Source organism: Triticum dicoccoides, chromosome 7A (assembly GCF_002162155.2).
Source record: "Triticum dicoccoides isolate Atlit2015 ecotype Zavitan chromosome 7A, WEW_v2.0, whole genome shotgun sequence".
Lineage (NCBI taxonomy): Eukaryota > Viridiplantae > Streptophyta > Magnoliopsida > Poales > Poaceae > Triticum > Triticum dicoccoides.
The window spans coordinates 300,254,671-300,270,356 of NC_041392.1; the positions used below are offsets into that span (position 1 = coordinate 300,254,671).

General features: G+C 42.8%; 2 protein-coding genes across 3 annotated transcripts in view; one reads left to right on the forward strand and one right to left on the reverse strand.

The window, feature by feature from the left end:
- LOC119329987 (NADH dehydrogenase [ubiquinone] iron-sulfur protein 5-B-like) overlaps nt 1–931 on the forward strand; it is a 2,241-nt gene extending 1,310 nt beyond the window's left edge. The window contains exon 2 of the mRNA XM_037603094.1: nt 531–931. Within this exon, the coding sequence (XP_037458991.1) occupies nt 531–641 (111 nt within the window). The 3' untranslated portion in view covers nt 642–931. The remainder of the gene's footprint in view (nt 1–530) is intronic.
- A 517-nt stretch (nt 932–1,448) lies between these two features.
- LOC119327835 (phosphatidylinositol-3-phosphatase myotubularin-1-like) lies at nt 1,449–13,643 on the reverse strand. 2 transcript variants are annotated; one of them, XM_037600917.1, is made up of 20 exons: nt 13,431–13,643; nt 13,067–13,138; nt 11,108–11,182; nt 10,804–10,872; nt 10,594–10,663; nt 10,211–10,260; nt 9,733–10,004; nt 9,567–9,640; nt 8,607–8,670; nt 8,453–8,518; nt 6,570–6,669; nt 6,344–6,475; nt 6,095–6,258; nt 4,943–5,027; nt 4,300–4,527; nt 3,736–3,795; nt 3,581–3,645; nt 2,681–2,806; nt 2,527–2,585; nt 2,245–2,384 (listed from the first exon to the last, which is right to left on the reverse strand). In XM_037600917.1, the coding sequence occupies exons 1-19, from the start codon at nt 13,476–13,478 to the stop codon at nt 2,573–2,575; spliced, it is 1,833 nt and encodes a 610-aa protein (XP_037456814.1). In that variant the 5' UTR covers nt 13,479–13,643; the 3' UTR covers nt 2,245–2,384; nt 2,527–2,572. The 2 variants fall into 2 exon arrangements, with proteins under 2 accessions (XP_037456813.1, XP_037456814.1); XM_037600916.1 differs by having other exon boundaries at nt 1,449–2,384; nt 2,527–2,806; nt 13,431–13,642.
- Nucleotides 13,644–15,686: the final 2,043 nt, after the last annotated feature.

The window sequence follows — 15,686 nt, forward strand, 5'->3', positions numbered from 1 at the left end:
TTTCCAGGTGATCCTGGTAGCTTCCTGCTTCTGGTGATGGGATAAACTAAACAGAACAATTGCTGATTCTCCTGGTAGCTTCCTGCTTCCGGTGATGGGATAAACTAAATAGGACAATTGCTGATTCTCCTAGTAGCTTCCTGCTTCCGGTGATGGGATAAACTAAATAGGACAATTGCTGATTCTAGGATGTGACTACTATAACCAAAAAATAGAAGGTACAAATTATACTTAAGTATCTGTTACATCCTGCCATGCGTGATGGGATCATATCATATTATGAATTTTATGTTTTGTTTCAGAGGGACAATGCATTGATTCCTTAGAACCGTTTTCCTGGCAAAAAGGATACTTTAGAACCAGCTTCTTTCCATTCATTGTTATTGAAGTATTTTCGGGCGCTGGATAAGATGGCAGTCTGAACTCATGTTATTCTGCACTTCCACTTCCTTGTGCCGGGTGATTTTATGAATCATGGTAAGCTGATAGCGAAATCGTGAACTTAGTGTTTGTTATTTCTTCTACCGCAGTTCCAGCGCAGGAACAGGATCTACAAGGAGGAGCAACGTCAGATAAGAGCTGCTGCTCGCAAGGCCAAGGAGGAAGCCGAAGGAGCTCCTGCTGTTGCAGCTCACCACTAGCATCCGTTTTTATTTGCTGCAAGTGCTTCCATGTTCGGCTATGAGCAAGGCAATAATTTCCTAAACATTCTACCCTCCCACTCCATGACTTGTTCTAAAATCATGAGTTCGATAAACAACCTTGGTCAACAAGTTTGTGCATGTTTGAGATATTAAGCGATAATAAACGCTTGATTCAACCATGAAACATGATGTTTGTGCATGTTTGCATACCTTGTAGCAATTTCATGGCATTATTCTGCGTGAGAAAGAGCAACACGATGGTTCAATACAACAGTAATTTCATGGCATTTTTCTGCGTGAGAAGGAGCAACACGATGGTTCAATACAATTCACAGTAGCGCTTTTCTTTTAGTCGATTGGCATCGACACTTAACGTGGCCTGTGTTCAGTTACTGTTACTTCGCTAGCTCATCCCGAGATTGTTTGGATTTTTGGATTCTACCTTCTCACAAATTGATTAATCAGTTTATGAACTAAGATTGGAAAATGGTGAAGATTTTTCTTCCGTTAATGCAAGTGTGTGATCGTTCTTCAGAATGTTTTTGCTGCAAATGCAAACAACAGGCTCTAATAATATAGGCATGTATATGTGTCAATTTGGTGTTTCAGCCGTTCATAAAGCCTTGTTTTATGGTTTGATTCAGTACGGAAAATGAAGAAAAGATATAGCACTGTTGTTGATTTTAAGTGGATGCGAGCAGAATTCGTTGCACATATTAGTTCTAGCTGATCAAATTCAAGACATTGCTTAAACCTTGGCGCTGGAAACAAAGCATAATTTATTTTCACAAAACAAAGCTACAGTGACAATGAAAAGAATGTGATAACCCACATGTACATGTTTTTGACAGATGGCATTTTATTCACCAGAGCAGGATGTACATTAGCTCTTATTCCCAAGCAATCAGATGATTTTTTTTAACGAAAACAAAAGGTGGAAAAACCACCTCTCACATCTGGCATTACTTTGCTTTAAACTATATACAACACAAAGGACTGCCCTTTCAGTCCCCAGTGGGTCTTAACGAATCGCTAACCCCTAATCTAGAATGACAACTGCCCAGCGCATATCTTCTGAGGAACTTGCGAGTCAGACGTGAGCTTCAACTCAAAATAATTAAATCTTCATTTGCTCCCAGCGCATATCTTCTGCTGTCAATGCAAACTGAGAGGCGCCACCGCGGGGAAAAAAAATCTACCGGCAGCTGTCAAAGTGCACCTAGAACGGCCTTGAGCTCATGGTCTCACCTATTCTTTAGGAAAATAGCAATCTTTTACAGATAGCCGGTCAAAAGCATCAAAATTTGCCTTTAAACCAACAAACTGGCTTCCTAGCTGCGCACAAGCAGCATGTGGCCATCTGCACCCCTCTCTGCTGCGGAAGGGGCAGAGCGATTCGCAAACTTGGTTGCTTGGTGTCTCTGATACCAAACTGTCCTCAATCGCAGAGATGGATACAGACAGGTCAGCATTATCATCTTGCTGGGATACAGTGTCAGCTTCTCTTCGAAATGAATATGACATCTCCTCGGACTTGTCCACTTGATTTTCGTTCGTCGAGAAATTAACAGTGCACCCTATAGTTTGGATTGCCCTTTTAATGGCGACGTTCTCCCTTCGAGCCCTTTGAGCCATGGCTAAGGCTGAACTACTTGCACGCCTCTCCCTCTGCAAGTCTGTCAGCATAGACTCCATCTTCATTTTAATATCCCTTGATCTTGATTCAGCCATCTCCTTTGACTGCCCATTGCATGAGAAAACAAAGGAATACATGAAACGTATCTTCAGCCATGAATTTTTGTCTGCTAACTTATGTATTACAAGTACTAAAAAAATAGAGATGAGCCTGCATAATAAATAATAAAAGGCTAATGAAAAGTACCTTGACTGAGGCCTCGTATTTTTTACGCATGGAATGCCCATGGGATTCAAGACCGCCACCTTGTGATTCAGGGGGACATGTCCATCTCAAATAAAACTGAGGCCATAGAGTTGGAGCAAGTGCTGCAGCAGGGGGTACAAGGGGGAGCCAATACCTCTCTCGGTCATAAAATGGATTAATGTGCTCATGGAAGCTACCACCAGAAGCCCGGAGATCAGCCAAGTACGTCCACATGCAATGGCAAGAGCTTGTAATCCCAGATTGCTCTCTTTCCCGCTCGCTTGCATTTGGAATAAAAATTAGCCATGCAGAATACTTTACAATTAAGATAAACCAAACAGTGCAGAAAGAATCAAACATTATCTTTTTAACCAGAGACTATCATGGTCTGGACAAGCACATTTTTGGCACGTAATCAATAGGATCTCCAATTTGTGGATTATATAGCTTAAAATTTGTGGATGATGGATTCTAAAACAGGATGTGGCATGATTACTGGGTCAACTAATTACTACTCCCTCCGTCCCATAATATAAGAACGTTTTTTAAGCTATGTTAGCTTGAAAAACGTTCTTATATTATGGGACAGAGGGAGTAGATAATACACATGCAACCTGCAGACACTTTGAATTGATTTGAGCACCAGATGTGTACTACTAGATACCTAAGATAAACTTCAGAATTGCTCAGTGCACCCTATAGTGACTTAATTCAACTGCAATCATAAATAATCATGCTAGTTGTTTTTCCGTGAGGGGATACTTCTTAAACATCAAAAAGCATATGGAAAACCTTAGAAGAATGAGGGCATGTCTCCTTACAGAGTTCCTTTTATTCGATACATGCATACAAACTTTAACTGAAAATTGATCTGAACTTAAGTTCAATTCTTACATGATGTCCTATAATAAATATATCGACACAACATCTGCATTTCAAATTTCGCGTTTTTCATATGCTTCACTTTTGTTGAACACACACCGCCACGTTCGCATGCGCGCACACACACGACACACAAACAAAAAATTGCCAAGACGGTCTCTAGATTGAATACCTATTGCATAGGAAGTTCCCAAAGCGACATGATAGCACACAATCCATAAAGTCAACTAGGAATTTCTGCAACAAGAATAGTCCAGGTTATGCATATCCATGAAGAGACCTAGTGTTAGCATGACCATACAGCTGCAGAAGGAAAAGAAGACTTACAGATGAAAACTGAAATGCAGCTGGGTATAGACGTAACAACTGAGCAATACAATCAAGCCACTGAAACAAAAGATGCGGTATTAGATGAGAACAAGCTCAAGTAATTAAACGAAATGTATATCAAATACCTCCAAAACAAACACAAATGCGTGAACAAGACAACAGACACATCCAAACTGTATGATAGGTCGCCTCTATTATATTAAAAAGGAGCCATACAGTTTTGTTCTCAAATGCTCAAACAAATTGATAATCATTAAAGCACACCATGCTGTTAACTGATGTCATTCTATTAGAAATTTAACGCTTCTGAGAGGCATGATTTGTGAAGGGTCTGCTGCACAGCCTAACTAAACGGTGAGAAGCCTTTAGCCCCCCAAATAGGTAAAATCCATAATCTATTAAATAGAACAAGTAATTTGAATATTAACATATAAAAGAAACAGCCTATCATTTACTCATCAAAGCCACCAGTTGGTAGTTGCTGAGACCAAGGCAACTCCTATTATTTATTGATACAATCTACCAGACAAAAGGAAAAGAAAAGTAGCACTTGTAGGCTACCTGTAACAGTATGGGTGAACTGTTGTTTGATGTCTGGGATTGAACTGATGTATTAGAGGATGACCCTGGTGTTCCTAAAGAACCTCTGCTCGGCGAACTGGTTAAATTCCCAACAGATGGTTGCCTTAGTAGCTCATACTGTGATCCCCCATTCTCGGACACTGTTGGAATTCCCAATCGCTCTGCAAACGGGTGACCAAAAGCTAGCCAATCCTTTTCCACAAGGGCCTAAAAACAGTTTGGTAAAAGAGTGTTATATATCCAAGTTCCAAAACCAAGTCTTTCATACTATTGAAGTGACACGATTGAAACAAATCAGCAATCAGGAACTATTATACATTAGACAACGTAATGTTGATTAATTGCAGGGCACAGGAACTTAATGTGAATATGAACTGCAGTTTTAGTCTTAAAAGTTCAGAAGGCCATATATCATGTGAAGAGGCATGTGCAACAACTAGTCCGAGGAAATGGCATGTCAATACATTACATTTCCATTTTAACAATAAAAACAATCAAACATCAAATATAATTCTAAATATTCCATTGAAGAGTTTCATGACAGGAATGGAAGATAAGTGGAAACAAAATTATCTTGCCACAGGAGCACATTGCAAACTTTGTGGTCTCTGCAAGTCTGTACCTGGAACCCATCGAACGTTCTATAATAGGGGTCAAGCAACAAACAAGCAAGTGCAATCAACTGGGTTGTGCGGTCCCAACCATCACTGCAAAAGAGAAACAAAAATCAGAAATTAAAATTTGATAGGAGCAACAAAGCTGTAGCAATCATGCAGCCTAAGATTACAACCAAAGGATCATTATTAACTGCTTGAGAGGTGAGCAAGACGGCCAGGATTTGGAGTCCCTCTGATTCCTAGTAGGACTAGTAAACAACAACAACAACAACAACAAAGCCTTTCAGTCCCAAACAAGTTGGGATAGGCCAGAGTTGAAACCCATAAGATATTGAAACCGTTCTGGCACATGGATAGCTAACTTCCACACATCCCTGTCCATGATTAAATCTTGGGTCACAAGCCATGTTCCAAACTCAAAATGAACAAAGACCAACCAACCGGCATTTGGTTCTTAAGGCCTGCTTTAACACCACATCATTATATAAGGTAACCTACATGGTATAGTTCAACCACTCCAGTGGCATTGGCATGTAATCCCAGCTACAACAAATGATTAAAGGAGCTCCGGCAGCAAAAGGGTGAAAATAGGCTGGCTTCACTACCTCCAAATGGTAGTTCAATAACCTCTCAAGGTGGTTTCACCATTATTTCACATCCTAGGGTCACAAGAGTAAAAAGAGCAAATTTTTAGGTTCTGATTATGCAAGTTTGACAACAAGTGGTAGAAACTTGGGATGCATATCATTATTATTATTATTTTAACAAACGGGTTCAGCTACTAAAACAGTAAAACCTTAACAGCAAACAGTGTCCATCCTTCCGTGCAATGTATAAATGAATTTATGCACATCACATAAGCAGACTCTTGCCATAGTTGAGGGTTCAAATGGTTTTCTTTTCCTACTGATCACACAAATATTTCATAATCATTCGCAACAGGTCTTTTGTTATCTGAATTGATAAGCACAAATATGATGAGCAGAGAATAGCAAATCTTCCCTGCAGACACTTGCATGCATGACATGTCCGAACTAAATGCAAAATCAATAAGCATGATCACAGAAAACAGAACCATCAATGTTCTCCATTTACAACAACCAGCAAATTAGTTCAATTAGCACATCTTATCGATACTGAGGTAAGTACAAAAAAACCTGCAATGGACAAGAACTGAAGCTGATTCCTGGGCAATTTGTGCAGCAATCCATGAAGCACCAACTAGGATGTTCTGGATATGATTTAGCCATTCCCCTAACATCGAAGAAAACTGTGTCATGCTATTAAGACTGCCTCCACCCCAGGTTGATCCACGATTTCTCTGAAAGAGAAAATATTATATTATTCTTGTGTTTGCTTCTCAACGAACATGCATACATTACAGTGTGAAAAAATCAAATGCTTGCCCGGTCTCCGACGAGGGATACAGCTGAAGAGGAACCGTTTGATGATATTGACCCATGGGCATCCACATAATCCCTAAGGCGAGAAAGACTATCTCTCATTGTGTGGATGTTTTGTATTCCTAAGAAAAGAACCTGGTTCCAAATCCAATGAATTAAAGAAATAAAACAAAGTATAAAGCAGTTCTATAGAATACCCATACAAGCCGATCTGTGCATATACTCTTACCTCAGATTTTGGATAATTAGAAGATGACTCTGAGCCACCACCCTTTGCCCCATTTGCTAAAGCATTTGCTCTTGGCCGGGCATCAACTATGTATAATTTCCTGTTTACATTGGAAGCGGGAAATTTGCAACATTAAAAGCATTGAAACTGTTCATAGAGGTTAGGTATCACCGTATCAGAGAGTCAATATGTGCTAAAAAATATGGAATGGAGGGCATAAAAGGCAGTGGCTTATACTAACTAGAATTACCGAAAAAGGCTTTCGCCCCGCTTTATAAATAAAGCAACCACCGAGCACAAAGTCAACAAGGTACCAACCGAACAACACACACACAACGCCACCGCAGGCCAGGTCCAACACACAGGCACACAAACGCTACACGGGTTCAGCTGTGGGCACAGCACAACAAGCCCAACACAGACACAAAGGCACGCACAACACACAAGGTACTAACTAGAATTTGCTCATGTTAAACACAAAAGTAGGTAAAATTTAATATGACATGACATCAGCTATGGGTTCTCAGCTCTGTATGTGAGGATAGACAATAAGACAGTCGACAGCATTAGCAACAGCGCAACACCGTTTGCCTGCGTACATCTGTCTTTCAACTACATAACTGCCCATGCGTTGCAATGGAGGCATAGATATTCTAGTAGCTTAGCCCGCAACTGCGCATCCATCAATGTTAAATTGGTGCATTAAAATTTGTCTTGATGGAGTAATATCTTGTTGTCAACGCAATATTGGATGATTTAAGCCATATGGAAAACTGGCTTAGCCTATCTAATGCTTGTTATCTTCTACACTAAGAAGTGTTTAAGTGTAGTCCTCTGGATGTTTATAATGTACTTGCACATTTTTATTTCCCTGGTCTGATATTGAACACATTCCAGTTTTTAAACTGTAGACCAGATGTTTATAATGTAGTCCTCTGGATGTGTTCAATCAAATGGTAGTAGTTCAAGTGTAACCACTAATTATGTCCCTTCTGTCTTCAATAGATGCAGTTCTTCATCTGCTTGCTGCTCACAATCATCAACTACAGCTTGACATCATCTACGCGGTCAGCATGCTCGCAATTGATTAAGAGCATCCACCAATCGAACATGTGTTTGTGTTGTGATGATGAACCGCTGATATTCGCTGATCAAACATCTTGTATTTTTCATCTGGACCGTGGCATGTGCCATGTTTATACAATAATCATTTTCCTTATTTCTGGAATCATGATACTTATAACTGATTATAAGAGCTTATTTGTTGCTTTGCATAATCTGGTTGTACGTTCGTTACATGTAAAGTTATTTTATGAGTTGAGTTGTAAAGATTGCACTTTTAATTGTAGTGTTGCCATTCTGCACCAGCTTGTTCAAAACTGTGTGTACCAGATAGTAGAAAGGGGATTAAGGGATGTGAAGGTTGGATTGGTGAGCATTTGAGAGGATTGGGTGAAGAAGAGGAGCCACCAAATCCCCTCCAATCCCAACCCCTTTGGGGCTGGAAAACCACCTCTACCAAATGAGGCCTTATTGGCTTACCAACAATGAAAACAAGATTTTTGTTTGGTAAGTCACCAAGATGTGGGGAAGTTGAGACAGTTTTCAGGAAATCCAATGGGACAAAAAAACAGAGGTGGGATGGGGGGAAATCAAAACGGGGAGTAGGAAGAGGGTTGGACAAAGGAAAGAGTGAAACGGGAACCTTCCGTTCATTTTTAGTAGAGATAGAAATAGAGAAAGAAAAGCACATGTAAGAATTAAGTTGCAAACATCATACGTGAAAGAGGGCTCATAGAGTCAAGGACACATTATAAGAGACGATACTTAAATGATATCAGAGAGCCCAACCAACATAGAAATGTAAAACATGCTTTGATTACCTTGGAGGCAAATTCGCATCAACATTTTGGGTGCAGAGAGCAGAAACAAGCTTCTCGTCAGCATTGCTGCAGAAATTACAGTATGATTAGACCAGCAGCACTCAGAGGTCAGCACACATGTCAAGGCTATTTATTTAGATGGATGTAAGCTCACTTTCTAAAGTTCATCATTAATCCCACCAGCGGCTGAGACGACCTTGCCAAGACAGCTCCAGAAACTGCAATACAAACAAGTTCACTTCTTACTGCATATTATTCAAAAAAACTAGAACCAAAATGCTAGCTGATGCCTCCTTCACGGTTCTTTTTATCACCGCTATAACCATGCCTTTAATCACCAAAACATGTGTAGTTTGCCCGATCAATATGGATATAAAATACCTCCAACTCCAAAAAGAAGGCATATGATTTGGTATTGTAATTGTTGATAGTTTTCCTACAAACTTGGTCAAACTTTGCACCATTTGACTTCAAACAAAATTTATGTGCCCTCTTTTCAAGCACGACAGGTGTAGAGACTTGGTGTTCAGCAACATGAATGAACCACTCGAATTTCAAAGTTACTTAAGAAAATACTCCCTCCGTCCCAAAATTCTTGTCTTAGATTTGTCTAGATACGGATGTATCTAATACTAAAATGTGACTTGATACATCCGTATTTAGACAAATTTAAGACAAGAATTTTGGGACAGAGGAATACATATAAAACATGATTTCACATAACATGATCAAACTAGAAAGAAATAAGGAGATCAGAGAACCAGGAAGTTCCCATTTCACAGTAGCTACTCTTGGGATTTTATTTGACATTATAACAAACAGAAATAGAACTGGTTGCCAGACCAAATAGAAGGTTCATACCCAAACCTAGTAGCATTACAAGTATAATTGACTGGTTTGGATATACTTGCAAGAATACTAACAAGAGTTGTGGTGGTGCCAGGCTTTTAGCCGGTAGTAAAGGAGATAACTGACCATCTATGAACCAACAATATTTTACAAAAGAAACGCTGACGTTATTTCATGCATAAAACAATTTCCAAATATAGTGAGTACAAAAATTACAGGGGAAGGAAAAAAATGTTTGCAAGGAATGAAAAATGAGCAGACAAACCAGGGTTACACCACGAAATAATAGGCAAGCGTCTGCCGGCTCGGAAAGTAGAAGCTTGCCACAAATCTTCATCACTAAAAGAAAAATATTTGCATGTGTGACTTGTTGAGGATGTATTTAAAAGAACAGAAATTATCACATGATGTTGCCAAAGGCAAAAGAATACCTTATGCTCTTAGGAACAATCAACTGAGAGGGGTATGTTGAACACAATGAATAGCTCGAATTAACTGTGGTTAGTCTCCAATTGTTACGGAAATAATATTTTTCAACTTCAAACTCACTGCCTTCGCTAAGAAGACGATGGTATTCCTTCATGAGACGCATCTTTGGATCGGATTTCTTATCAACAGTGGATGGGTCACAAGAAAATGCATATAGCTCCCACAGCTGAGAAGGTTTAGTATATCTTCTCAAAGCGTCAAACACTTCATTTTTCTGGAAAGGCAAGTATCAGAAGTAGATCTCTGAAGATAAATGGCTAATCTAGTAATCTGGTACAACAAAATACAAGTGCATGTAAAGTTAAAACTGGATATTGCTCAACCTAAAGAAAATGTCGCGCATATTTCCAGAATAAGCTGAAAAAAGTAATCGATAAACAAATGCAATAGATTTTGGCTAGAATGGAAAAGAATATCTACCTGCTTGGTTCTAGGACGAAAAGCGAACACAATAACTCTCATGTCTTTACCTGAACAGAAAAGTAACCAAGTAAAAGGTGAGGTAATTAAAATATATTTTCTGAACTTTTCAAATGGTCAAAAATCACTAGAAATAGACTGCACATCCATAAAAAAGATGAATGAAGCAGCAACAGAACAAAGACATTTCAACTATCACGGTAAAAATCACAAATCTGAGTCGTCGGGGTAAAAGAATAGAAGAAATGGTGGATGCAGTTACAGGATGATATGTAAAAGAGATTCCTCACATCAATAGTATCATTCTTCCATCCAGACTTACTCAAATTTCATGATTAAGTAGCTGTCGGTGCTCAGGGCAACCCTACGAAGTAGAAACTCACCAATGACTTGAAGAAGTTCACGAGGCTGCTTCTTATCATACTGGCGTGGTAGGGATTGAAGCTTTACATCCTGCAGAAAAACCAGTCTGATCAATAATCCATAAGAATTGCTTGCAAGCATTAGAGCAAACAAACAGTGGTCATGCACCAAAGAAGATAAACCAAACTTAAACCAATAAAGTGTCCACTGATAGTAACCTGGAGACTTACATCATTTAACTTCTCAATTGTACTAAGGGGTATGGTACCTAACTCTATTATGCTTTTTGTTGCCTGGCTCTGAAAAAATAAAGAAATGTAAGACAGAATATACAAAGTTCTTATTCCAAAAACAAACCAATAAATTTTCTAGATTCCAATTCGATGGAATGAAATTGAGAGCACAATGTAGAAAGTGAACAATATTAAAAGAAGAATCACATGGCAGAAGGAATTTGTATTTAAGTGCAAGACGCATCACGCCGTGTAATATTAGTTTTCATGGTTCCAACAGAATAATAATATGATTGCTTACCACAAAGAGAAGACGGAAATTTGTCACTGAAACAATGCCGGCCTCATCTGTGTTTAGTAGAACAACACCATGGCCCTAAGTAAGGAGAGGTAAGGATGATCAAATTCGAGATGGACAAATGTGAAGTCAAACATGGGAATGAGATTCATTCAGTGAAGTTTTTTGGTTTACGACTGGAAATGCATTATCATTTACAACTCGTGGTTTTCCTTATTATTAAATTAAGAACACTAGGGAAAAAACAAGTCACTAAATAACCTTGAGTACTAAATTGATTTGGCCCCACACAGATTAATAAGTACTTCAATTTAAGAATATGTCATGTGGAAAATTGACAATGATAGGCAGTTAGGCATTTATTCCCCTTGTTAGCAGAAATTTCATGGTATGGGGAGCAAATATAGCAGAAAGGGAGGAACTAGCCACAGACTAGTCCACTGAACCTTGAATCATCTCACCCAACACAAATTCTCCTTGGGTTATCTTTGTTCTCTGTTGAGTTGACCACGGTGGGGCTATTGTCTAGTTCTCTCTGTCTTGCAAGTGAATATGCATGGCAATAAAAACCAGTTTATAATTTCAGTGCACTTCATTTGTCTGCCTGTCACATTTATTCCACAATTTTTAGAGGCATTCCATAATTATTTCCTGTTTACTGATCCTATTAGCTGACAAATTGATTAACACGTGCCATGCATGCACTCCGACCATATGAATTTCCAGTTCAGCCACTAAATAGCCAACTATGTACATTACTACATTGGATCTGCTATATGCTGTTACACAACCTCCAAATCTTTTGGAATGCACTAATTGCGATCTAACTCCAGTATCTAGCACATGAATGCTGGAAGCACAGCCCTACATTGCGTGGATACTTCAGAAAGCACACGTATCTGGCCAGATACTGCCCGGATACTCGGATACTGCCCCGATACGGCCCGATAAATATCTTGTATGTATCCTTTGATTTATTGATTTTTTTTAAAAGAAACTAATGTTTGATACGCGTGGGATACTGCTGCTATACGTTTTGGATACGGAAAACCCTTCATTCGACGTGAAAACACCTAATGGAGCCGCCGTACATCCCCATAACTCCTCAACTCGTCAAGTCCTCTCATCTCCCCACTGCACACATTCTGTCCTTCTGAATTCCAATAGTTGATAGCCGGCTCGCCGGCGGCATGAGACTTCCACATCTCTCCTGCAGGAGGTATCACAGCCTGTAGACCTGCCACGCTGGCCTTTACTCAGATTTTATTGTTCGGTCAACTAACAGGTTCCACCTAATGAATGGTATATTCAACAAAATTAATATCAAGTTGTTTTTTTATGAATTTGCTCACACGAACTTATTTGGTTAGGTTGTACATATAAACAATGGAAATAGCAATTTAGTTCCATTTACGACAATGACATGCCCAGCTGTACTTGATTTTTATTGCAGATCAACTGTTTGTGTACATAATACTTTATTATTGAAGGAAGCATCCATAATAATGTTGTACGATACTGCTTATTGTGATAAATTTCCTTTGTGTTAAACACTAGTTTTTCCTGTGAAAATTTACATCCAGCTTAGGCACATTATTACATATATATGTTAACTGTGTAGAAGTGGAACCTGTTGAGGCTAGAAAATAAAGGGAAACACACATTATCTACTACCCCGCCGCAAAAAAATCATATAGTATAGCAATATTGCAACCGATATACTAGCCCATTTGTTATATAGAATTTGAGGTATGTGCAATGCAATTGGGCTAATCTAGAACAGCCACAACCAATACATATCAGAGTTAATGACAATCCACGCCACGGGCTCGCCGTATACCATAAGATTGCATATGGTTACCAAAACATATCAATAGGTCGCGAAGTGGAATTTACCAACCTCACAGAAAATGAAATCCATCGAACTGGTGAGGAATTTAAACTTGGGGGATGGAGTCGAACCTGGGCATAAACCTCCTCGTCCTCGAGCAGGAACTCCTCCATTCCCTGCGAAGACCTCCGCGACCTCGGATCCTTGAAGCGAGAAAAAAAAAAGCACAGAGCCGCATTAGAACAGCAGACCACAGCCACAACAGCAACCTAACCCTACGCACTCGCGCCGGAGGGGTGCAGGCACATGCGCGTGCTTATCGGTTCCAGGAATGGAGCGATGCGCGCTCGCAGCGTGCGGTGGCCCCGACGCGGGCCGCGTGCGAATCGGAAGCCCCAACTCCCGCCGAGGCGTCGTGCGCGCGGCCGAGGTGGTACCAGGTGAGGGACCGCGGGGCTGAGGAAGGTGTGGGGACGGGGGCTGGGGCTACCGTACCTCGATTTGGTTCCAGTCGATGGCGTCCCAGCTCCCAGAGGCCTCCATCTCCGGCGAGCAGAAGCGGCGGGGTACCCGACAGCGCCGCGGCTTCTCGTTGTCGTCGCGCGCGCGAGAGGAGAGAGAGAGAGACAGAGAGAGCGGTGTTGCGTTCGCGTGGGCTTTGGTTTGGCGTTGGCTTGTCGGGGGAGGCGACCGTCTCGCATTCGTGACGGCGCGGTCTCTATGCAATGCACGGTTTGTGTTTGTGTGCGGTGGCGTGAGGCAACCTACGAACCATGGAGGCATGGGACGATGGACGAGTTCGTTCCAAGTTTCCTCCTCCAAATTATTTTCCTGCATTTTTTTGCGAAATTTTTTTTTTGGTGAATACGCTTAGCAGCGTATCATTTCATTGATAGATGGGAGGGTTGGAAAGTACAAGGTACAGGTAGCATCCGTACAGACGTACGCTGGAAGGCGTCTGGAGGAATGCATCGAGCAGAGGGAGGAGGGTGCTCAGCCTCGCTACAATGATCAGGTTACAGGAATAATAGAGGCTAGTCCCTTGGCGCCGGCCTTAGCCCATAGGCGAGCGTCATCCTGGATGGAGACCACCAGATCATCAGTGGAGGGTTGTACGCCGTCGAAGATGGCGGCGTTGCGATGCTTCCAGATGGCCCAAGCGGTTAGAGCGACGATGGAGTTGAGCCCTTTACGGAGTCCGCTCGGCGAGGTGGCGAACGCAAGCGCCCACCAAGCGAAGAAGGTCGTCGCGCCGTCCATCGGAGGAGTGGTGAGCCGGCACCAAGCCAGGGTCTCATGCCAGGTTATCCGGGCAAAGACGCATCCCGCAAGGAGGTGGTCGATGGATTCTGTCTCCTGGTGACATAGGACGCAGGCGGCGTCGAGCGTGAGGTCGTGACGAGCGCGGCGCTCAGCCATCCAGCACCTGTCCAGAGAGGCGAGCCAGAGGAAAAACTTGGTGTTCAGGGGGGCCCAGCTCCTCCAAAGAAGCTTCCAAGAGGGCGGCGTAGTGGATCCGTGGAAGAGAGCGTGATAGCAGGATTTGGCCGAGTAAATGTCGTTTGACGTCCAACGCCAGGATATCTTGTCGGGTGTGGTAGTGAGGGCCACGCCTTGGAGTTTGCGCCAGAGGTGGATGTACTCAAGGGCCTCCGGGATCCCGAGCGTGCCGTGGATGTCACGAATCCAGGCATGCTGCTCAAGGCCCTCGCAGACCACGGTGCGTCGCTTGCGCCGGCTCGGTACGAGGGAGAAAAGGCCAGGGGCGATCTCGGATACGGCCTGGCCCTCGAGCCAGTGATCGGTCCAGAAGAGGCAGGTCTTCCCATCTCCAAGATGCCAGGATGTGGAGGCGCGGAAGAAGTGAGATGTCACATCGTCCGTGAGGAGCTGTAGATGATGCCAAGGCCGCGTGGGGTCGGTGGCTTTGAGCCAGAGCCAGCGGCAGCGCAGGGAGATCCCAGTGAGGTACAAGTCGCGCACACCAAGCCCGCCGAACTCGATGGGTCGACATACGCGGGGCCAGCTCACCAAGCAGCTGCCAGATCGGGCGTCGCGTCGGCCATGCCAGAGGAAGTCGCGGATGATCCGCATGATCTTCTTAAGGATGGATGGGTTGATGACGATGGCCATGAGGATGTGCACGGGCATGGCAGAGAGCACGTGGCGTACGAGCGCAAGGCGCTCGCCACGGGTCAGGAGTGCGGCTTTCCAGGTGGCCAGCTTCCGCATAATCTTGTCCACGAGCGGCAGCAAGGACGGGGAGGGCGTCTTGCACACGGATAGAGGCAGGCCCAGGTAAACCACGGGGAAGCTGGAGACGGCGCACGCGAGCGTGGATTCGATGATCGAAGGCACCTCCTCGTCACACCGGATGGGAGTGGCCGAGCACTTGAGGAAGTTCGCGCGGAGACCCGATGCCTCCCCGAAGATCCGTAGCAGCTCGCGGATGGTGGCAAGCTCCGTGGTAGTCGGATGGCAGAAGACGACCACGTCGTCAGCGTACAGAGAGATGCTGGAAGCGGCATGGCGAGTGGTAAGCCGTTGTAGCATTCCCGCGCTGACCGCGTGCTGGAGGAGGGAGTTCAGGGTGTCGATCGCAATCGCGAAGAGTAGCGGGGATATCGGATCGCCTTGGCGAAGCCCACATGCATGATCCACCGGAGGTCCTGGATTGCCGTTGATGAGGACCCGCGTGGATGCGGTGGAGACCAGGATGCACACCCATTCGCACCAGCGTTGTCCGAAGCC